General features: G+C 38.8%; 1 protein-coding gene across 2 annotated transcripts; it reads left to right on the forward strand.

Moving 5' to 3' along the window:
• The first annotated feature begins 1,732 nt into the window (after window positions 1-1,732).
• On the forward strand, window positions 1,733-20,629 carry EI24 (EI24 autophagy associated transmembrane protein). 2 transcript variants are annotated; one of them, XM_079102845.1, is made up of 11 exons: window positions 1,733-1,858; window positions 5,298-5,410; window positions 9,038-9,183; window positions 10,066-10,126; window positions 10,805-10,871; window positions 11,402-11,526; window positions 12,086-12,205; window positions 12,554-12,665; window positions 13,524-13,635; window positions 15,593-15,667; window positions 17,292-20,629. In XM_079102845.1, exons 2-11 carry the CDS (start codon window positions 5,369-5,371, stop codon window positions 17,452-17,454), a joined length of 1,023 nt encoding a protein of 340 aa, XP_078958971.1. In that variant the 5' UTR covers window positions 1,733-1,858; window positions 5,298-5,368; the 3' UTR covers window positions 17,455-20,629. The 2 variants fall into 2 exon arrangements, with proteins under 2 accessions (XP_078958971.1, XP_078958970.1); XM_079102844.1 differs by having other exon boundaries at window positions 1,740-1,854.
• The last annotated feature ends 2,382 nt before the right edge of the window (window positions 20,630-23,011 follow it).

Consider the following 23,011-nt stretch of genomic DNA (forward strand, 5'->3'; position numbering starts at 1 on the left):
ATAGCTTGTAATTGTAAAATTATGAATAGGTGGTCCTAGGACTAGCAGCTCTAAGTATAGCCAGAGACAAAGGAAGACAGGCAGTGGAAAGAAGGAGAAATGAGTGATAGAAGAGGTACCAAATAGGAAAGAAAAAGCTTGTAGTTGAGGCTTAATGGTTCAGAAAGGTGGGAAAACATGGCTTATCCTTTTGCATAGGAATTACTTTGAGCTAAAGGCACTTAAAAAATAAAAATGCTAGATGAAAGAAAGGTAATTTTAACTCTACCCTTTTCTTTCTGAAAGCAGGAGATAAAAACCTCCACGTGGAAGATGGCTTCCCTATATCAGTAGTAACATCAAGAACAGAAGTTGAGAATTCTATATAAACATTAAAATAGTTATTTTACTTTAGTCTACTCACATTTTTATCACAATTACCCCTTTGTTCAATGTAACATGAAAACTTAGAATTTGCCTCATTTTGAGGTCTTCATTTCCTTCTTATGGCTGTCATGGAAAAACTAATATTAAATAAATTTGTATGCTTTTCTTTGGTTGATCTATTATGTCAGTTTAATTCATAGGCCCAGCCAAAAACCCGTAAGAGTGAAAGAATGAACATTTTTTTAAGCTGTTTTAAAGAATGAACATTTTTTAAGCTGTTTTATCTTAACTCCCTAAGGTCACCCTCCCAGTGATGGGAGCAAAGCCCCTAAAGCTGTTCCAGGAAATAGCCCCAAACAGAGAGTAAAAGAGTAAATTGAGCCAGATAACTAGATAGTGCTCAAACGGTAGGATTACCAGAAACTATTGACCAGAATCTACGCCCTGTTGTAAAACATTGTAAAACGTGTTGTATGTTATCAGACAACTCAGACCCCCTTTGGAATTTCCCGGCAGCTTTGTTCCCCCATTTTTTCTTTTTTTTTTTTTCCTTTTTCTCCCTTTCATGTGCGACCCCTCCCGATGTGTGGTTTTCTGCCTTTATTATAAACTTGTAAGATTTTCTGCTAGGGACTCGACCCTTGGACTCCTGCGTGAGTCACGAGTCCAGCGTGCTGGAATAAACACCTCTTGCGGTTTGCATCAAGTGACGCCTCCTGTGGTTGATTGGGGTTGCCATCAATCCGAGGGATAGAGTTGGGGTCTCCTTTTTGGAGGTCCTTCAAGAGGTAGAGGTGAACTTTTGTCTTCCTTACAGTTTCTTGCCAAGAAATTGACTTTCCTATTAGAACTGAACTGGTGGGGATGCAGATGAAAAAAGTAGGCTGTTTTTATTTCAAGCATCACGTTACTAGAACACACACTGTAAGGCAGCTGAAGTGAAGGGTGGCTTGTCCAGTTGTAACTTTGAGTGAAGCTTGACCTAAACCGAGCATTGTTTAGTAAACTTTACAGAAACTCTCTAACCAATAAACCAAGGTGACCCCTACTTTATTGTTGTGTTATTAGGGTTCCAGGGTTTTAGAAAGACCAGCAATGCTGTGGAGATAAATAGTGAAGGGGAAAGAGAAAGGAGGGATCAATGAGCCGAGCTTTAGGTAGGAGGTGGTTGAGGGGTTCGCGCGGCCGCCAGGAGGAGCCCACAGACTACGCGTCCCTACACCCGGCCCACTGGCGGGTTGCGTTGACTACATTTCCCAGGCTCCGCCGCCTCGGCCCGCCCGCTTAGCCACCAGCCCCGCCCCCTTCACAAGGCCCCGCCCCCGCCCGGCGGCCCAGCTCCGCGCCCGCCTGACTTCCCAGCGGCCCCGTGCGGCCCGGGCATGCCCAGTGCGGGCGCAGCGGCCCCGTCCCTGGGAGCGCCCCGGCGGAGCGGGCAGCCGGGCGCGGAGGGGTCCAGACGGCCCGCGGTGGGCTAGGGAGCTGCTGGTAGGTGCGCGGTGCGGCGACCCGGGCCCGGGGCCAACGCGCAGCCGGTTCTGGGCGGCAGGGGCCGAGAGGGCGCGGGAGGGCAGGCCGGGCCGGGGAGTGGGTCTGAGAGGTTTCGCAATGACTGCGGGAGAAGACCCTTGACAGGAAGAGACCCGGGACGGCAAGGAGCCCGGGGAGCGGGGCCAGGCCGCAGCGCCCGACGTAGCCCTGACGAGCCTCTGCCCAGGTGTGGCGCGGCTATCTTTAGCTCTCCGTGTGACCGGACGGGAGCGTGGTCCGCACCTCGTGCACAGCTGTGGTTGAGGAGGGAGACCTGTTTTCAGCTTAATTGCCCAGGAGCTACGGGAGAGGCGGGTCCAAGCGCTCAGGGATACGGAGGCAGTCGGTGGAGCCTGGAGAGAAGTGAGGATGTTTACCTTCACCCTACCTGGAATGGGATATTCCAGCTTCCTGCTTTCTCGGACTTGGGTTTATAGCTTTTAAATCAAAGTGCAGGACTGTGCCTCAGAAGTTACTTCATCTATTCTAATGACTGTCAGGAATTTAATGTGTAGCTGTATTTCAAGATTTAAGAAACCTTGTGTGTCCATGGGACGCTCGGGTTAGACAAAAGCCCTCATTGCAAAACTTAAGCAAAAAGAAGTCCTCACCGAGGGGATGGAATGTCAGGGTTCTGAAGTTTGCTGTGTCTTTTGCTTGTTGTGACGCTGGACAAGCCAATGAACTACGAGACTCAATGCTACCCCTGTAAAATGCTGTGAACCAGATGCATCTTAATCCCCTCAGTTGCAGGATCCCCACGGTGTCTTTCAGTCAGTGTGTCTCAAATTGTGGCAAGTTATTTTTCTCTGCCTCATCTGCTTGTCAAACTAAATAATTCATACCAACTATACTTGTAAGAAATGTTAGGATGTTAATATAAAATTAAAGTGACTTGTCTTTCAAAGGCCTTTGGTCAGTAGATACCCTGCCGGTTGTTACATGCAGAAGCCAGGTGTTAACTGGCTAAGATTAAAATAACAGCAATTCTGGACTGGGACAGACAGGCTCCCTGTCAATGTCCTGTAAGAAATCCGGACGAAGTGCTCCAGAGGCTGAGGCAGGAGGATTGCAAGTTCAAAGCCAACCTCTGCAATTTAGCCAGGCCCTAAGCAACTTAGCGAGACCTTGTGTCAAAATAAGAAATATGAAAGGACCGAGAATGTGGCTCTGGGCTCTATCTGCAGGATTGAAAAAAAAAAAAAAAAATCCGCATGAAGTAATGGGCTTCCTCACACCTCCAAGCTGATACATTGTTTAGTGGGATTATGTTTATACAGAATTTTAAGTTTTTTTTTTTTATTCCATTGCATTCTGTACTAAAAAAATTTACAAAGATTTTTAGTACTCTTAATTTATACATAAGCAAATAGCTGGTTAGGAGGGTGGATCCATGGTGGTCTTTACAAACTGATTCTTGTTCATTATTGAGCTCTTATCATTCACCTGGCTCTGAGTTTTCACTACAACCTTGAGAACCCTGTCTATACCTGTACTCACATGCTTGGAACTCTGAGGTACATGTTTTTAGGAGGGAAGAGTAGGAGTATTAACTGATGTGTCTTAACTCTAGAACCTTCTGTTCCTGAAGTGAGCACATCTGGGTAGGATATGACCTAAGGAGCTCATAGTAAATATAGTGTTGTGCAGGTTGCCTTCTGTCTGATGTATTCCCTGCTCTACCAGTTTTGAATGGCTTTAGTCCAGTTGGGTTAATGAAGTGCTCTTTAGTGAAGTGTTGAAAGGTCATGGAAAGTGCTTATGTTTTGAAATTTGAACTTTTTATAAACTGTGAAATTGTTATATTAAGGTTATACCTTTTAAATTGAGGACCACACAGTGTGATTTAGTGGGGTTGGAGAACGTTAGAATACTAAGTTCTTAAAAAATTTCTAGGTGCTGGGGATGTAGCTACATGTACCTGCCAAGTATACCTGGGGCCCTAGGTTTGATCCCTAGCATGGATGGATGGGAGCATTTCTGCAAGTGGGTTTTCCATTCACCTTAGAATTCACTTTAAATACTATTTATATATGTGAATTTTCAGTTTCTTGACTTTTGAAGTTAGATTTACCATTTATCCAAGAAATAAAATGAGAAAAACCTTCCCGTTTTGAAGACTATACATAGGAACTTTTTCTCTGGCCTAGTGTATTTTATGGTGCTGGGGATTGAACCCAGGACCTCACACATATTAAGCATAGTTTAACATTGAGCTACACAGCCTTGGCCTAGTTTAAAATTTACTCTGTTGCATGCTTATTAAGATTATACACACATTTATATATGTAAAGTTGAAAACAGACCGATTTGGAGGTCTTGGTAGGTAGCTTCACATCATAATTCAAAGCTTTCTGTGTTCTGGAGGGCTCTGTGTCTGAAGGAAGTACATATTTAGTAACTTTTAGAACTTTTTCTTGCTCATTTTCATTCAAGTGTTTGAAGATATGCAGCAAACATAAAAATTGCTTAAGAGGATATTGAAATGTTATTTTTACCCATCTCCAAATCCTCAAAAGAGCTCGGAGTCTGTACGAGGAATAGTTTGGACACCAAGATTCAGAGATGACCGCTGGTCTAAGTCCATTTACCTAAAGTAAAAATAAAAGGGTGGTAGCTGGGCATGGTGACCCATGCTTGTCACCATGCCTGTACCATGTCACAGCATTTGCAATCCCAGCTACTCAGGAGACTGAAGAAGGATTGCAGGTTTTTTTAAAAATTTTTAATTCTTTTTAGTTATGACAGTAGAATGTATTTTGCCATATTATACACACATGGGGTATAACTTCCCGTTCTGTGGTTGTACATGATGTGGAGTTAGTTACGCTGGTCGTGTATTCATATATGAACATAGGAAAATAATGTGTGATTCATTCTACTGTCTTTCTTATCCCCATTGCCCCTCCCTTCCCTTCATTCCCCTTTGTGTACTTCTATCCCACCCCCTCCTTATTGTGCATTCTGCATAAAGGATTGCCAGCCTGGGCAAGTTAGTGAGACCCTGTCTCAAAATAAAAATTAACAAATGGGTGTAACTCAGTGGTATAGCAACCCTGGGTTCAATCCCCAGTCCTTGGGGGGAAAAGTCCAGGTGCACAGAGCACGCACCTGTAGTTCCAGCTACTCAGGAGGCCTAACATGATTACTGGAGCCCAGGAGTTCAAGACCAGCCTGTACAACATAGCAAGACCCCATTTCAAAACAGGCCAACCCAACAAATAATTATATGGATTTTAGGTTTCAGCAGTTAGAGGTACTTAGTTCACTGTATTAGTGCTACAGTCTATTGCTTCCCTATTAGAGCCACAGGAATATGGGGTGGTCATGTAGAGGTGTACCTGAAGTAATCTATCTTTAAGATAAATATTTTTCTTCCATTATGCTTCATCTGTTTCCAGGTCCTTCATGATGAGAGATTCTGGGGTGCTTTTCTCTCTTCTGTGTAGTTGACAGTCTGGGTGGTGAGGAGATGGCTGACAGTGTCAAAACCTTTCTCCAGGACCTTGGCAGGGTGAGTACATCTTATTTCAAGGAATTTGTCTCTTGACCTTTTTGCCAAGAAACTGACAAGGAAATTCTTCAGGTGCTTTTGGAGATTTTACATTTTTGGGTCCTTCTTATATAGTTTCTCATTTTAGTCCACACTACTCTGATAGAAATCATCCTGTACCATGTAAGAGCTTGGGAGACCTGTCCAGTGAGTGTTTCTAGGATTGGAACCCTGGTCAGTTTGACTCCAGAGCCTTTATTTTAACTTTTTACTTTAAAATAGTTTTAGAATTATAGAAAAGTTGCAAGATAGTAAAAGCGTTACTCTATATCCTTCACCTACTTCCCCAAATGTTAACACCTTATCTGACTGTGATACATTTGTCAAAACTAAGAAATAAACATCGGTACAGTATTATTACCTCAACTACTTTATTTGGATTTATATTACATAGTCTTATTTTTTACTCCCATTTTACAAGTGCATTGAGGAGGGTGCTCTAAGACAATGCCCTAGAAAGATGTGTTTAGGACCTGGTCACACAAATTTTCAGTGTTACAAGATTCTGTTACTTGTAATGGGTGTCTGAGGTCCAGTGTCTCCTCTGGAACTTCTCTTGCCTTATTCTGAGCAGGAGGTTCTTCCTTCAGTGAGAGTTTAAAAGATTATCGCCCTAAAGTTAAAAAGGAGAAACCAAAGGAGTATTATAGAAAGGTTAAAGAGACTGCAATATGATCCACTTTTAATACCTTTATCTTCTTTTCTCACATTCTTGACCTATAAAATTTTAACCCTGCATCAGTTCTATAATGTGTCATTTATATGTTTCTCTACCTTACTATACTGTATCTAAGAGATGGGGATCCTGTGAGCACATTGGCTATTTGAATTTTATTTTCTCAAAGATTGGAGTTTTCTGATTAAAAAAATTATTGGTGGACGATTTAAAGGTTAAAAGCAAAAATAAGATTAACAATCACTCAAAAAAGATCAAATGCACATTATCCGTTTATGCTGTCATCAGTAGGTAAGCACAAGCTTGCCTACTTCTCTGTCTCCTACTGATATTTCTAAAATTTGTTTCAGCTAATAATAGTTGATGAGAATGCTGTTCTTAAATTCAGCTTGGCCATTACCTTCACAATACCTCTTTTTGCATCTTCCTAAAGTTGAACAATCCAGTGCTATTGGTCTACTTTAGATGTAAATCTGTTTGGTACTTATTGAACTATAACACAATTTTGGGGGTTTATTTGAGTACTTTTCTGGCTAAGTTATAAATTTCTTGAGCATTTTCATATGAACAAGGTGTATCTCATTGATATGTTCAATATGTGGTTGATTGAGTAGATGGATAAGTGAATATAGTTCTTTGGGCTAGGTGACAGGTAATTTTGGTATTTATACTACCAACAATTACCTGGAACTTTTCATGTTTGGTTGGCAGTTGCCTGTTTCTGTCTTTATAGACTTAACAACTCTTTTCCCCATCATATTTAAAAAGGATATTTTCTCCTCCAGCTAACTTACTATGTTCTTCTGTTCTTCTGTCTTATGTGGTGGTCTCTTATCCTAGAGTTCACATTTTGCAATAATTTCTTTTTTCTTTCATTCTTCTTATAACAGTATTTCTTTAATGTCTTTCTTCAATGTTGGTCCAGCCCTAGTCCTTTCTAGAGACCAGTGTTTTATTTATCCTTCTATCTCTCTATTTAGCAAAGGATATAGGAAATACTGTAGATATTTAATCGATACTGAAAGAGTATAGGGGAAGACAATTTGGCTTCATAGTGTTGATAAATATGGAGGAGTTGGAAAATGTTTTGCAACTTGTTTTTCAGGATTGATTTGGACAAGAATTGAGTGCTAAATCTAGAGGGGAAAACTTGATAAGAAAGATGTTTGCATGATTTTGGAAGTGTCTCCCCACAGATTGCTTATTAGTTGCAAGAGGAAACAGTTTGAATCATACAATAGAGAAATTGGACAGTACCTTGACTGGATATGTAAAATTAACGTAATCACAAGGGGAAAGAGCTATCATTTTTTTTTTTTTCTTCAATACTGGGGATTAAGCTCTATGCCTCACACATGCTAGGCAAGTATTCTGCCACTAAGCTGCATCCCTAGCCCTTTTTTTAGAAAAATTATTTTGAGACATGTCTTGCCAAATTATCTAACCTATCCTTGAACTTGCACTCTTCCTGCCTCGACCACCTGAGTAGCTGGGATTACAAGTGTGTGCAACTATTCCTGACGATATCATATACCTCTTGATATCATATACCTTGAGGGGCACACCATCACTTCTATGATATTCCTGCCAGAAATGCTTAACGGTGTCTAATTATGAAGAAACAAACCTCAATTGGAGGGAATTTCATGAAATAGCTGGCCTATATTTTCATTTTTGTGTGTGTGTGTGTTGGGGATTGAATCCAGGGGCACTTTACCATGGTGGTACTTCCTCAGTCCTTTTTATTTTTATGTATATCACCAAGTTGCTCAGTCTGACCTCACACTTGCAGTCTTCCTGCCTAAGCCTCCCAAGTCACTGGGATTATAGATACATGTGCTACCATGCCTTGCTGGCCTGTATTTTTCAAAAAGACAGACAAAGGCTGAAGAATTGTTACTATTTTAAGAGACTAAAGAGACATGATAACTAAATGCAGTCACAGTGGAGAAACTGGACAGTACCTTGACTGGATATGTAAAATTAATGTAATCACACGGCGGGAAAGAGCTTTTTTTGTGTGTGATTCTGGACTAAACATTCCTCCCCGCCCCCTCCGGTACTGGGGATTGAACTCAGGGGTAATTTATTGCTGAGCTATATCCCCAGTCCTTTTTATTTTTTATTTTGAGACAGGGTCTTACTCATTAAGTTGCTGAAGGTCTTGCTAAGTTGCTAAAGGCCTTGCTAAGTTGCTGAGGCTGACCTTAAACTTAGAATCCTGCTTCAGCCTCCTGAGTTGCTGGGATTACAAACATGCACCTCCTCACCTGGCTGGACTGAACTCTTGAGGGGTAAAATGCCATAGAGGGCATTATTGAGACAAATGGAGAAAATTGTGATGTATACTATAAAGTATTTCAATATTAAATTTGAATAACTGTCTTGTTATGTAAAAATATTTTTCTTAGGGAATATACACTGAAAAATTAAAAGAGAACATGATATAGTAACCTATTTAAATCATTCAGAAAAAAGTAATTATTTGTTAATATGATAAAACATTAAACTGACACATCTGGAAAAATATATTTGGAAGTGCTCCATTATTCTAGCAACTCTACTGGATTGTGGGAATCATTTTAAAAAATTAAAAGAAAAAAATAAAAACTAAGGGCTGAGGGTATAGCTTAGTGGTAAAGTGTTTGCCTATCATGTATTAAGCCCTGGGTTTGATTCCTAGCACTGCCAAAAAGAGTATATATATATATTTTTAATATTATATATTTATATATGAGAAATATATGTTTATATACACACATACGTACATATACGTACACATAGCAAAAGGCCTTTTAAGCTCTGTAACAAAATTAATACAATGGTTTCCATTCTCAACTTATATATATGTAACTGTGGAAAATCTTCTCCAATCTGTAATCTCCCCTCTTTAAAAATATCCTTGTCTATAGGGAATCAAAGACTCCATCTGGGGTATTTGTACCATCTCAAAGCTAGATGCTCGAATCCAGCAGAAGAGAGAGGAACAACGTCGAAGAAGGGCAAGTAGTGTCCTGGCACAGAGGAGAGCCCAGAGTATAGAGCGGAAGCAAGAGAGGTAAGGAGTGTAGGCCCATGTCAGAAAATGTCCCAGGGAAAGGCACTTTAGAAGTGACTGATTCTTAGGTAGAATAAAGACCTACAGAGTAACTTAGAGATTCAGCACTCCATTGTTTTTTGTGTTTCTTCACAGAAAAATGTTATGGTTGAATCATTCTCCCACGCTGACTTAAACTAGGATATAGTAATACACCTTGCTTAAAATTTCAAAATGTTGCCAAGTGCTTTGGGGCACGCCTGTAATCCCAGTGACTGGGGAGGCTGAAGTAGGAGGATTACAAGTTGAGGCCAGCCTCAGTAACTTAGCAAGGCCCTCAGCAACTTACTAAGACCACCCTGTCTTAAAAAATAAAAAGAACTGGAGATGTAGCTTAGTGGTAAAGCGCCCCTGGGTTAAATCCCTAGTATCCCCCACCCCCCTCAAAAAAAATATTCATCATGATTAAAAAAAGAACAGAATACTAAATAAAGAACAACAGCAAAAAAAAAAAAAAAAAAAAAAAAAAAAAAAAATTTGGTTTATTCGTAGGAAAGGCTATGTAGATTTACTTATTGATAGAAGAACCCCAACCAAAGCCTTTCTCTTTTAATCTTCTATAACCTATTTCATAGTTCAGAACATACATGTTTTATATATTTATATGTGTATGTGTGTGTGTGTGTGTGGGTTTTTGTTTTTTTCTTTAATCTGGTTCCTGAGAAATATTCTAAATATTTTCTCATTGACTGAATTATAACATTGGAACATTGGGGGAGCAGTAGGTGCCGAAAAATAATATGGTACCAGTGGAAGGAATAAAATGGAGAGCTACCAAATTGACAATTAGCAAGTAACCTAATTTATATGTATTATAAGCTAAATGCATATGATCTTTTCCAGTGAGCCACGTATTGTCAGTAGAATTTTCCAGTGCTGTGCTTGGAATGGTGGAGTGTTCTGGGTAAGTTCTTCTTTCAAGGTCCAGGTGCTTATAAGTATCTTCAGATTATTGCTAGGCTAATAGTTCCTGTTTTCTTCAAAATGATTCGTTCACAGATGTTGTTATTGTTATAGATAACAATTTCTGTTGACACTTCATAATCATTTTGGTTAAGAGATCTATGGGGTTCAGAAAAGGGCAGATATGACTGGATAAGGTTCTTCTCGCTTTTGATGATAGCTATTGATTAGAATTGATTACTATTGAAACCCAGAGCAGAAGAGGTTGCCTACAGTTAATTGAGAACCAACATAGACTAAAGTGGAATTTGGGTACTTTAAATATGAAGTTAAATATTTCCTTTGACTTGGAATTCAGTAATTCAATTTATCTTAAACATTTCACACATGTTTTAAGATGCTAGCTTTAGACTTAATAAACATTACCATGTACTTTGTATATGCCTATATACTTTGGCCTGAATACTATTTAAAATATTCTTCTTTGAACCAAAAAGTTTGCAATATCAGGTTTTACCACTTGAGTTTTGGGAAATAGAAATGGGTGTGATTTTTTGGTTATTCTTCAAGCCTCCTAATTTATATTATATATTTCCATTTGGAAAATCATTACTGAAACTTGAAACTCTTGTTTTAAAGAAGGACTTTTGATGCTTACCTTTTTGCTTCTTTCCTTTAGTTCAGTCTCCTCCTGTTTTATCGTGTGTTTATTCCTGTGCTTCAGTCAGTAACAGCCCGAATTATTGGTAAGTACATACTTGCTTCTTGGTGTCTGCTAGGGACAGGGGAGATGATGTTTCTAGTTCCTCAGTTCATTGAATATTTCTTGTGCGCCAAGAGTTTTAGATGTTTTTAACCCAGACTTCTCAACAACCCTTTGAGATAGGAACAGTTGTTCTATCCATTTTATCAATGAAGAAATGGAAGTTATTACTACAGTTAAACTATTAGTAAGTGGCAGAGCTGTGATTTAAACCCAGGTGGTTTCCTGCCAATTGTATTCTGTTAGTCGCTGTGACACTTCAGTGGTTACCTGGTGAGCAGGTTTGTTTTAAGATAAGCAGCATGTATCTATGGCTATGCTGAATTGGAGTTGTGGCCAGAATATACTGTGTTTACTATGAATAGGTCTCTTTGAGTTAGGTATTATGACATACTGGCAAGAAACAGAAAAATGTGTGGGGGGAAGAAGAATATTTGCAAAAATAGGGGTTCCATATTTGGTCTTCTGATTTTCTATTTCTTGCTTTAAACTACTATTCTTTTCTCTTTTCAGGTGATCCATCACTACATGGAGATGTTTGGTCATGGCTGGAATTCTTCCTCACATCAATTTTCAGTGCTCTTTGGGTGCTTCCCCTGTTTGTGCTTAGCAAAGTTGTGAATGCCATTTGGTTTCAAGTAGGTCCAGGGCAGAATGGAGTCTGGGTCCTACAGCATGATGGGTTGACAGGTGACAAGTTTTAGCCTGTGAAGTTAGTGGTCATATAAGACCCTATGTATTTTTTCTGTCTTTTTTCTTTTCTTTTCTTTCTTTTTTTTTTTTTTTTTTTTTTTCCACCCAGGGGTGCTTAACCATTGAACCACATTCCCAGCCCTTTTAAAAAAATTTTTATTTTGAGGGGTCTCATTAAGTTACTTAGGACCTTGCAAAGTTGCTGAGGCTGGCGTAGAACTTGTGGTCTTCTTCTCTCCACCTCTTGAGCCATTGGAATTACAGGTGTGAGCCACTGTGCCCAGTAGGACCTATTTCTTAGCCTTAACTTTTCAGTAGCCAATGAGTGATCTATTGCTCTTGTAAAATGGAATTATTATCTTAGGTCATTGAAGCATCCCATTGACATATGTCTGGGGGCTTTTCTCTCCTGGCAGTTCTAGTGTCAGACCAGTGGTATTAGCTTTGGAGATGGATAACAAGGACATTTATTCATGTTTTGGTGTACTATTTTCTCTTTTATAGGATATTGCTGACCTAGCATTTGAGGTATCAGGGAGGAAGCCTCATCCATTCCCTAGTGTCAGCAAGATAATTGCCGACATGCTCTTCAACCTTTTGCTGCAGGCTCTTTTTCTTATCCAGGTGAGACAGTCCTTCAGGACAAATTTAAAAAATACTTCACTGGAGGGAATATCACAAAGACAGGATATTGCATTTATATGGTGGTATTAAGATGTGTCTTGTGGAAGGTAATGATATTTAAATCATTTTTCACAGAAACAACTAGAGAATTTACATACCATAAAATTAAAAGAGATAAGAATTTACTTGTGCTTTCCTGCCACCCTAGTATCTTCACTCCTGCTGTTCAGAGGCTTGAGAAGCAGCTAAGAGACTGTCTCAGTAGGAAGTGAAGATTGTAGAGTAGTGGGTGAATAGTGTTAGGTCTCTGGTGCTTTGGAATTAAGATTTGCCCTATTTGTTCTTCAGGGGATGTTTGTGAGTCTCTTTCCCATCCATCTTGTTGGTCAGCTGGTCAGTTTGCTGCATATGTCTCTTCTCTACTCATTATACTGCTTTGAATATCGTTGGTTCAATAAAGGTAGGTACATCTAAAGAAACCCAGAATATAGAGGCCCAGTTTAGAAATGGCTACTGCTAAGCAGACTACACTTAAGCCCTTAGCAAATCATTTTTGAAAGGAAGAAGCCACATTGGCAAGAGGGAGCTTATATTTATATTAGTGAGTTTAACTCTTAATTTTGAGACTGGGGGCAATGCAATGTGGAATTATGTTTTTTGTGCTTAATATATTATAACACTGACTGGACCAGAGGTAGCATAAGTGAGCATGAGTTGTTCTGATTTAGCAAAATTAAATTAATATCAGCATATTTAGATTCCTTGGGGGATCTTTTAAAAGACTTTGGCATATTCAGCTGGGTGTTTGTGGCAGAAAGAGGTTAACTGATTTCTGCAGGTTGGCATCCTTTTTTTGGGGGAGAGGTTTGCAACTGGGATTGAATACAGGAGCACCACCATTGTGCTTTCTTTCCAGTCCTTTTATATTTTTACTGTGAAATAGGATTTAGGTTGCCCAGGCTGTCCTCAAGCTTGTGATCCTTCTACCTCAGCCTTCGAGTAGCTAGGATTATAGGTTTGTGCTACTGAGTTTGGCTTATTTATCAGACTATTTGTCAGACTAGTTCTGACAAAGGATGCTGGTACTGAAATTCACAAATCATTTACCCTATCAACTTTGAAATTGTGATTATTGAATTGTAAACTTTAAAAGAAACTTTATATCAGTATTCACAATTCTACTTTATATGCTATAGCTATGCTCTTTAGATGGTAGCTCCGTATCTGAATCCCAAACCTCAAATAGTATGCCTACAATAGGTAGTCACTTGATTAAAAGAAAATAGGCAGTCTAATGGCATTGTTGTCCTTGTTCTAGGAATTGAAATGCACCAGCGATTGTCAAACATAGAAAGGAATTGGCCTTACTACTTTGGATTTGGTTTGCCCTTGGCTTTCCTCACAGCAATGCAGTCCTCATACATTATCAGGTAATTTGACTAGAGAGATTTAAAAGATACTAGTAAAAGTAAAACTCATGGAACAAGCATCTTTTCTTTGCTTGGTTCTATGCCAGGCATTCTGTGTTCTTTTTTCCTTTAACTTGTTCTACTTGGTTATACATGACAGTAGAATGCATTTTGACACATTATATACAAACAGAGCATAACTTCTCATTCCTCTGGCAGTATGCGCCAATACCATGCCACGTGATGCAGAGTCACACCAGTCATGTGATCATACATACATATAGAGTAATGATGGCTGTCTCATTCCACTGTCCTTCCCACTCCCATACCCCTCCCCTGTACTCCCCTCACTCCTCTCTGCCCCATTCAAAGTTCCTTCATTCTCCCCACCAGCCTCATTATGGATCAGTATTCACTTATCTGAGAAAACATTTGGCCTTTGTTTTTTTGGGTTTGGCTTATTTCGCTTAGCATGATATTCTGTAACTCTGTCCATTTACCTGCAAATGCCATAATTTCATTCATCTTTGTGGCTGAGTGATATACCATTGTGTATAATACCACTGTTTCTTTATCCATTCATCTGTTGAAGGGCATCTAGGTTGGTTTAGCTATTGTAAATTGAGCTGCATAAACATTGATGTGGCTGTATCACTGTAGTATGCTGATTTTAAGTTCTTTGGGTATCAACTGAGGAGTGGGATAGCTGGGTCAAATGGTGGTCCATTCCAAGTTTTCTGAGGAATCTCCTTACTGATTTCCAGAGTGGTTGCACCAAATTGCAGTCCCACCAGCAATGTATGAGTGTGCCTTTTTCTCCACATGCTCACCAACACTTACTGTTGGTTGTGTTCTTGATCATTGCCATTCTCACTAGAGTGAGATGAAATCTTAGTTTTGATTCACATTTCTCCAATTACTAGAGATATTGAGCATTTTTTCATAATTTGTTGATTGATTATATTTTTTTTCTGTGAAGTGTCTGTTCAGTTCCTTAGCCCATTTATTGATTGTGGTTTTTTTTTTTTTTTTTTTTTTTTTTTTTTTTGGTGTTAAGTTTTTTGAGTTCTTTATATATACTGGAGATTAGTGCTCTATCTGAGATGTGTGTGGTAAAGATTTTCTCCCATTCTGTAAGTGTTCTCTTCACATTACTGATTGTTTCCTTTTCTGGGAAGAAGCTTTTTAGTTTTAATCCATCCCATTTATTGACTTGATTTTACTTCTTGCACTTTAGGAGTCTTGTTAAGTTAGTCAGGTCCTAAGCCAACATGATGAAGATTTGGGCCTACTCTTTCTTCTTTTAGGCACAGAATCTCTGTTCTAGTGCCTAGGTCTTTGATCCTCTTTGAGTTGATTTTTGTGCAGTGTGAGAGAGAGGTTTAATTTCATCTTACTACATATGGGTTCCAGTTTTCCCAACACCATTTGTTGAATAGGGTATCTTCTCACCAATGTATGTTTTTGATGCCTTTGTCTAGTATGAAATGACCATATTTTGTGGGTTTGTCTCTGTACCTTCTATTCTGTACCACTGGTCTACATGTCTATTAAATGTGCCAATACCATGCTATTTTTGTTACTGTAGCTCTGTAGTATAGTTTAAGGTCTGGTATTATGACAGCTGCTGCTTCACTCTTCTTGCTAAGGATAGGCATTCTGTTTTTCTATTTGACCTTCAGGAGACCTGTAAAAATTTTTCTCCTTGACAGCTAGTCATAGACATTTATCAGTTAGTATTAAAAGTAGTCTGTATGGCTTTTATCCCAAATTCTTTCTTCTATGTTGACTTCTGGAGCCATGCTAAATATTCACAGTGCTTAGAAAAAATATTTTGTTCTTTTTGAAAGTTGTATTTGATATATTAAGACTTTCAAGCTGTGGTGTTTGCACTGCGGATAAAGGAGCTTTGGGCCTTTAATATCTTCTTCAAACTCATGACTGTTGTGAAGGTGACTAATTATTATTTTTTTTACAGTGGCTGCCTCTTCTCTATCCTCTTTCCTTTATTCATCATCAGTGCTAATGAAGCAAAGACCCCTGGAAAAGCATAGTAAGTATCAGCTAGTAATGAAGTTTTTGCTACGTAAAGGAAGGCTGTAACATCTCAATTACGTCAGACCTTTTTTTTTTTTTTTTTTTAATAATCTCTTACATTGCAGGTAAACCTTAATATATATTTAAGGAGAGAAATACTTCTGGGATAAATCCCAAACTTTCAAACTTTCCCATGAATATGTGCACATTGGTTTTTATGTATTTCCTGAACTGATACTATTATACACACTATTAAAATTTAACAATCCACTGAATATTAGGTACTTGTGAACATCTTTAGTTTTAAGCTCATTTTTGCATGAATGGACAGCTAAAAAAAAAAATAGTGCGTTACTAGGCATGGTGGGACATGCCTCAGGAGACTGAGGCAGGAGTATTGCAAGTTAAAAGTCAGCCTAGGCAACTTAGGGATACCGTGTTTCAAAATTATTAAAAATAAATAAATAAATAAAAGACAACAAAAAACAAAACCAAAAAATTTGCTGCAGATACTAGCATGCAAGAAGCCAAGGGTTCAATCCTAGTACCACACACATACACAACAGTGGGCTATATAATCTGGTCACATGAATTTACTGATAATAATAGTAAAATGTTTTAAAATGAGTTTGTAGCAATAACAAGTCTAATTACTTCAAAGAAAAGCCCAATCACTTAATTTTTGATCAGTTTTGGTTAAGTCAATGAAGACACTAAATTAGAGAAATTTCAGTTTGTTTTGAGGTTTTTCATTCTCTTGCTATCCACTGGTACTCAGTGTTTATATTATAAGGGATAACTGACCTTTTTTTTTTTTTTTTTATGGGTACTAGGGATCAAACCTAGGGGTGCTCTGCCACTGAGCTATATCCCTAGCCTTTTTTTATTTTGAGACAGGGTTTCACTAAGATGCCCAGGCTGGTTTTGAACTTCTACTCCTTCTGCCTCAGCCTCCTGAGTCGATGGGATTATAGGTGTGTGCCACCATGCTTGGCTTGATTTTATTATTTTTTTTTTAACTTTATGTATTTTTGGTGCTGGGGATTGAACCCACACATGCTTTACCACTGATCTACATCCTCATTCCATTTTTGGTTTTTTATTTTGAGATAGAATCTCATGAAGTTTCACAAGCCTTTGCTAAGTTTCTGAGACTGATCTTGAACTTGCGATCCTCCTGCCTCAGCCTCTTGACTTTAAAAAAAAAAAAAAAAAAAGGTACTTCTTAAAAATGAACCACAGACATGTTACATCTTTAGTTCGAAGTTTGTATCCTGAAATTAGGCATAGAAAAGTACCTTTAAAATTATAATTAATCTAAAGTATAATTTGATTTCTGCTAAGAGCCTCAATACTTCAAAACTAGTGATTTGTTTTGTTTACAGAAACTGCAGGACCCAGATTTTTTTTTTTTTAATTACAGTGTTGGGTCCTTGCTCATACTAAACGTTCTACCACTGCACTGTAGTCTCACCCACTTTAGTTGCTTGTTCAGCCCATGTGTCTGATCCCTGTTCTTCCTTGATAAATTTTAATTATCTTTTTCTATGTATTTTAATTTAATGCAGTCAAATAAGCTGTCACATGACAATAATTTTGCTCAACGGAGGGGCTAACAATGTTGAATCTTTTTCCTTTAGCCTTTTCCAGTTGCGCCTGTTCTCCTTGGTGGTATTCTTAAGCAACAGACTCTTCCACAAGACGGTCTACCTGCAGTCTGCCCTGAGCAGCTCAGCCTCTGCAGAGAAATTTCCTTCACCACATCCATCTCCTGCCAAACTGAAGGCTGCTGCAGGCCACTGAGCTGCCTGCCATCTAAAGGGGATGGGTGGATTGGAAGGAGGCTGTGGAAGCTCCTCTCTTTGTCCTACCCTGGCTAGAGAAGGCAGGACCCACTCTGCCAAGGGCCCTCTGTGTATTCCCTTCTCTTTGAGGAATTGGAGTTTTTGTCTCTGGTGCATGTAAGGCAGAATCTTTCTGACACCAGTATGGATTTTTAATACCACCGTGAGTCTGAAAGGACCACAGGTTTTTCTGCAGCTATTTTCTAGCATTTACCAGCCCCTGTGCCTGGACTGATTTGAATACTTTGTTTTTCTCCCTGTGCCAGTTACCCTCCCACCTCTCCTTCCTGCCTTCTAGCACCCTTGGATGAATGGGTTTTGTAATTCTAGCTGTTGTATTTTGTGGATTTGTTATTTTTGTTGTTTTTCTGTGAAGCACATACATTGGATGTGGGAGGTAAAGGAGTATCTCAGTTGCTCCTTGTTTATTCCCTTTATAGCCATCACTGTCTTGTTTCTTGTATCTCAGGTTAGGTTTTGGTCTCTCTTGCTCTACTGCAAAAATGTAAAAGAAAAAGGAGAAAAAAAAAAAAAAAAAAAAAAAAAAAAAAAGAGCCTGAAGAGAAGATGGGACAGAATGAAAGACCTCACAGCCAGGTTGACTGGGTTTTGAGGAGTCATTTTTTTTTTTCTTCCCCTTGAAGGGGAAAAAGCTTTTTTCACTGGTACATTTAAAGCTCCCCAGCTATGGGGAGGTACCAGTTCTGGACAAGTGCCACTGTAACACAGAATTGTCAGAGAAACTGAACTTTTCAACTCTGGAGGGTGGAAATTTACTCTTGGTCACTGCCAGGTCTGACTGGTATTTCAAAGGAATATTGGGTGCTGCAAATAGGAACTAAAGGGGTAAACTTATTAAACCCATTAAACCTGTGATCAGTGATGTTTTCCTGTCATTTTAAGAGACTAAATATGGGCTGGGAGGGTAGTGGTCAAAATACTTGTATAATTTTAAAATGTCACAATTAAATGTGAGCTGGTTTCCCACAAAGTGTGTAATGACTGAATTTGCAAATTATGACACTGAGATATGTATTCATCAAACACAAGACTTAGTATTGGATAATCTGGTTATAGTTTTTAGAGATTAGCCCTGAAGAATGTCCCCTGAGAAAATTTGGGTTATATAATTATAATTTTGTGTGTATTTCTTATGAAAGACTTTGGGTTATTTAAAGTCTATATGTGTATCTTGTGTATTCATGAAGGGAGGAAGGTTCATCTAGATTTCAGTGTACTGAATATGGCATTCATTTGTCAAGGAAAAAGAATCAGACATTTGGGTAATAGAAACCTTCATGTATACAACAAAATAAGGAATTAAAAATTGTTGCTGGAAATTGTAAACTAAGTTTGAAGTGCTTATGCAATTGATGGAAAGAGGGTTTTTTAATAGTGGGCATCTTAGAAGTGATCACTATTTCCAGCTTGTAAACAAACAATCTGTGAAAGACAGTTTAAAATATACTTCTAGTATTCCTGTGATACTTTTGGTCATTTGATGGTATTGCAGAGAAGTACTTCCTGGTTGTTGGGGGCAGGATGGTGGTTGAACAAGGTCTTACCTAAAGAGTAATGGCTTTATTTAAGTGTAATTTTTTAAACTAAGTTTTAGAAATAACTAGTTATTGAAGCAGTCACACCTTTACTACCTGAAATTAGTTTTTATGCCAAATAGAAGCATCTTTAGTATAGAAGGCTGAGTGGATGAAAGTACCTGATTTTACCCCTTGCCCTCTGCTTCTCTATAGAAACTTTTTAAGGCTTATTTAAAGTGAGAAATCAATAAAGTTTTATTAATATATTTGAGAGGACAAAACTGTAAAAAGGCTAGGTTAGGCATATCTGCAATAGTAGAAATTTGACAAGCAAACTTTGTATTTTTTCACCAGGGTGTGGGCACTGAGCAGTGATTAGGAAACTGAGGTCAGAGGGAAACAAGGCCTTATTTTTGCCCAGTTCAGAATGGCAATTTGAGGCAAACTAATAATTAGTAACTAAAAACACGGGAACTAACGTTACTAAAAATGAAAGTTACCTTGAGTTTTAATAACTCATTCAGTAGGATCTGAAGAATTACAAAAGTTCTATTCAAGAACAGAAATGACAGCTTGGACAAGCATGTGATTCAAAACACTAACATTTTTATTCTATCTTTACAGTCCAGTTATCCTTTTTAGCAACTCTTGAAGAAGTAGAAAGTGAATGCTTCAGATCTGAGCATGTTAAACTTTTTTTTTTCTTTTTCTTTTTCTTTTTGCAGTGCTGGGGACCAAACCCAGCGCCTTGTGATTGCCAGGCAAGTGCTCTACCACTGAGCTACACCCCAACCCAACCTTTTAGATAGACAGATCTGTGCACTGACTTCTGTTAACTGTTGTGCATTTAATCAAGTCTGCTAAAATAAAGGATTAAGAGGAATTGTGACAAACTAGAACAAATCTAGATGATTTTAACTAGTGCTCAGATGTTTATAAACCACCTTGAAAAGATGACATCTATGGGGGAAAAAAGAGACAAAGGTTAACAAATTATAACAATTACACAGAAATTTGAAGTTACTACACCCATAAAGTAAGAACAAATTGCTGTGAAGAGGAAATAGAATTATTGGAAACTAAAGCAGTTGTGGAAATTAAAATAAGATGATTAATAGAAGTGGTACTGAGTAGGCTAATTAGGGAACTCCAAGATAAAATCATGGAAATTTCCCCAAAGCAAAAAGACATGGAAAAATTGTGGTAATCAAGAATCAGAAGATCCAGAACCTGCTAATAAGAACTTCAGAAAATAACAAAAATGGAGACAAGAATAAAACCATCCTGGGTTTGAACCTCAATGTTTTAAAAAAAAAAAAAAAGAAATTGTTTTTCAGACATAAAGAGCTTATCAAGTTTAAAGCAGGAAAAATAAACAGATGGCTAAAGAAAAAATAACCAGAGAAAAATAGATAACCTATAAAGGAATGTGTCTCAGATTGGCATCAAACTTCTCAAGAACAACACTGAATGATAGTTTTAATGCTTTGGAAGTATACTTTTATGTGTGCTTATGTGTATATATATATATGGGGTAGGTGAGTCCTAATTTTTTCCTTAAAATTCTAAATTTAGCCATGCTTTTCAAGGACAAAATACAGGCATTTTCAAACATGCCTGTTGGTTTTCCAATCAGCTTTTCTGAAAATATGTGAAAACACTATCAAAAATGAAAAATCGAAGAAATAGACGTTTTATTAAAATACCCAAACAATATGAAACAGCAGTGGAATCCAGAACTGCATTGGGAGGAAATATCAGTCTTAAAGGTTTCAAGCAGCTGAGGAAAGCTGTTTCTGGGGAGAAAGAAAACATCCTGTTACTCCAGTGTGCCACAGATGAGATAGAGGCACATACTTCTTTTGATCTATGATAGTGCTATAGTTGGGATGTTCAGTGCCCCCCCCCCCCCCAAAGGCCAAGGTATGATGTGTTCAAGGCCTGGCTCCTCCAACTCATGGCACTTTTGGGAGTTGGTGAAACTTTTGGGAGGTGGGGCCTAATGGAAGGAATTAGTCACTAGGTGTGTGCCCTTATAAAGGGGATATTAGGACCCTGATTCCTCCTCTTCCTATTTATTTATTATGGTCCTGAGAATTTAATCCAGGGATACTCTACCAGTGAGCTACATCTCCAGCCCTTTTGATTCAGGGTTGCACCTAGTTGCCCAGGCTGGCCTCTGACTTGGGATCCTTCTTCAGTCTCCTGAGTTGCTGGGATAATGGATACAGGCTACCATGCTCAGCTCCTCTTTCTTTGCTACTCACTTGCACAGGGTGAACAGGACTTTTGTCTCTGGATTTCTGCCTTTTGTATATTTCCAACTAAAAGCCCAAGTAGGACAGAACCAACCAATCAGACTGAAACCTTTGAAACTATGAGCCAAAATAAATCTTGTTCCTTTTTAGTTATCTGGGATATTTTTTCATAGGATCAAAAATCTGACTAGCACAGATAGAAAAGGTATGTAGACACTTTCAGAATGACCAAAAACTCTCAAGTCATGACTTACACAAAACATTATTTTGAGCAATTAATGGAATAGTAAGAACTGCTTTCTGAGACAACTAAATCAAAATTTCTGGTCAGGGGGGAAGAGACCTGATATATTGAATTTACCTATAATTTGTGGGTTTACAATATATAGTAACTTTTTGATTTAATTTTTCCTGACCTTGATTTTATTTATAGATTAGCTTTTTCCTATAGACTTGTATCAAAAATTCATCCTAGGGTCTGCGGGTATAGCTCAATGGTAGAGTGCTTGCTTGGTATGTTGGGACCCATGAGTTCCATCCCCAGCACTGCAAAAACAAAAAACTCATTTATTTAAAAAAAAAAAAAATAAGCTTAGGTTTTAAACTTTTTTCCTTAATATAGTTCACTTTGGTTTTTGCAAAAGGTGGCTTAATTTTATCACCGAGAATTTAAATATATTGCCTTTAAAAAACGTGCAATGATTTTTTTAAAAAATGAGAACACAGTAGTCTTAAAATTAAAGTACTTTTTTTACCTTTAAAGGAAGAAATGCCCTTTTAAAAAAAAGAAAAACTTGTTTTGAGGACACATTTACTTGAAGTTCTATGATTTCTTCATGTGCAGCTTCAATTTTCACCTGTTAAAATTAATGTGGAATACTTAAAAACGGAACAAAAGCGGTCTATTCAATTTTAACAGCCCTGGGAGGATCCTGGTCATGTGTGCACTGTGCTTTTGGTACAGGGGATTGAACCTGGGGGCCTTAACCACTGAGCCACATCCTCAGCCTTTTTTTAAGATTTTAAGACAGGGTCTTCTTAAGTTGCTGAGTCTGGCTTTGAACTTGCTATCCTTCCGCCTCAGTCTCCCAAGCCGCTGGGATTAGGCATGCACCACCGCGCCCAGCCCGTGTATGTTCTTTCACTAAGTTCGATCAGTCCGTGTCATGGGAAAGGAAACGGGAACACAGGTAGCGGCATGGCACCAAATTTGAAGAGTGGCCAACGCTTCCTACTTAGGTGTAGCCTGAGCTCACTGAAGCACGTAGGGAGCGGGAGTGAGTGAACAGATTGGTGTGTCTAAAAGATGGATTTGGTGGCTTAAACTGTGCCCCCTTCCCTGCCCTCAGCAACATTCTTTTTTTGGGGGGTGGGGGCGAGTGGGAAAGAGAAGAGAGGCAAGAAGGGGTGGGGAGGCAGCTCTCTCTGGCAGGTGTCTTAGAGAGCGGTGGACTACTCAGGCGGGCTGGGCTGCCTCCCAGGTCCACAAAGAAACCGCCCTTGAGAGAACTCTGCTGGAGGCAGCGACTGTCCCTCAGTCGGGCAGTGTTGGTCCTTCCATCTTCACCTGGACACCCCTTTTAGGCCTACAAAAGCTCTTTCCCAAAGCCGGGCGGAAGAAATGAAAACGCCTAATGAAATCTTTTAGGGGTCCCTTGTCTACGGCAGTTACCAGAGCAAGTAAAAAATAGCCCTCGAGCGAATTAGCAGATGAATCCTG

The sequence above is a fragment of the Sciurus vulgaris genome (assembly GCF_902686455.1).
Source record: "Sciurus vulgaris genome assembly, chromosome: 11".
Classification (NCBI taxonomy): domain Eukaryota; kingdom Metazoa; phylum Chordata; class Mammalia; order Rodentia; family Sciuridae; genus Sciurus; species Sciurus vulgaris.

What these genes read in the sequence shown, in the direction of transcription:
- EI24 (XM_079102845.1), top strand. Translation starts at nt 5,369, where the DNA reads ATGGCTGACAGTGTCAAAACCTTTCTCCAGGACCTTGGCAGG. An exon ending in TGAATGCCATTTGGTTTCAA is followed by an intron (nt 11,527 to 12,085) that starts GTAGGTCCAGGG and finishes TCTCTTTTATAG; the next exon opens with GATATTGCTGACCTAGCATT. An exon ending in CAGTCCTCATACATTATCAG is followed by an intron (nt 13,636 to 15,592) that starts GTAATTTGACTA and finishes TTTTTTTTACAG; the next exon opens with TGGCTGCCTCTTCTCTATCC.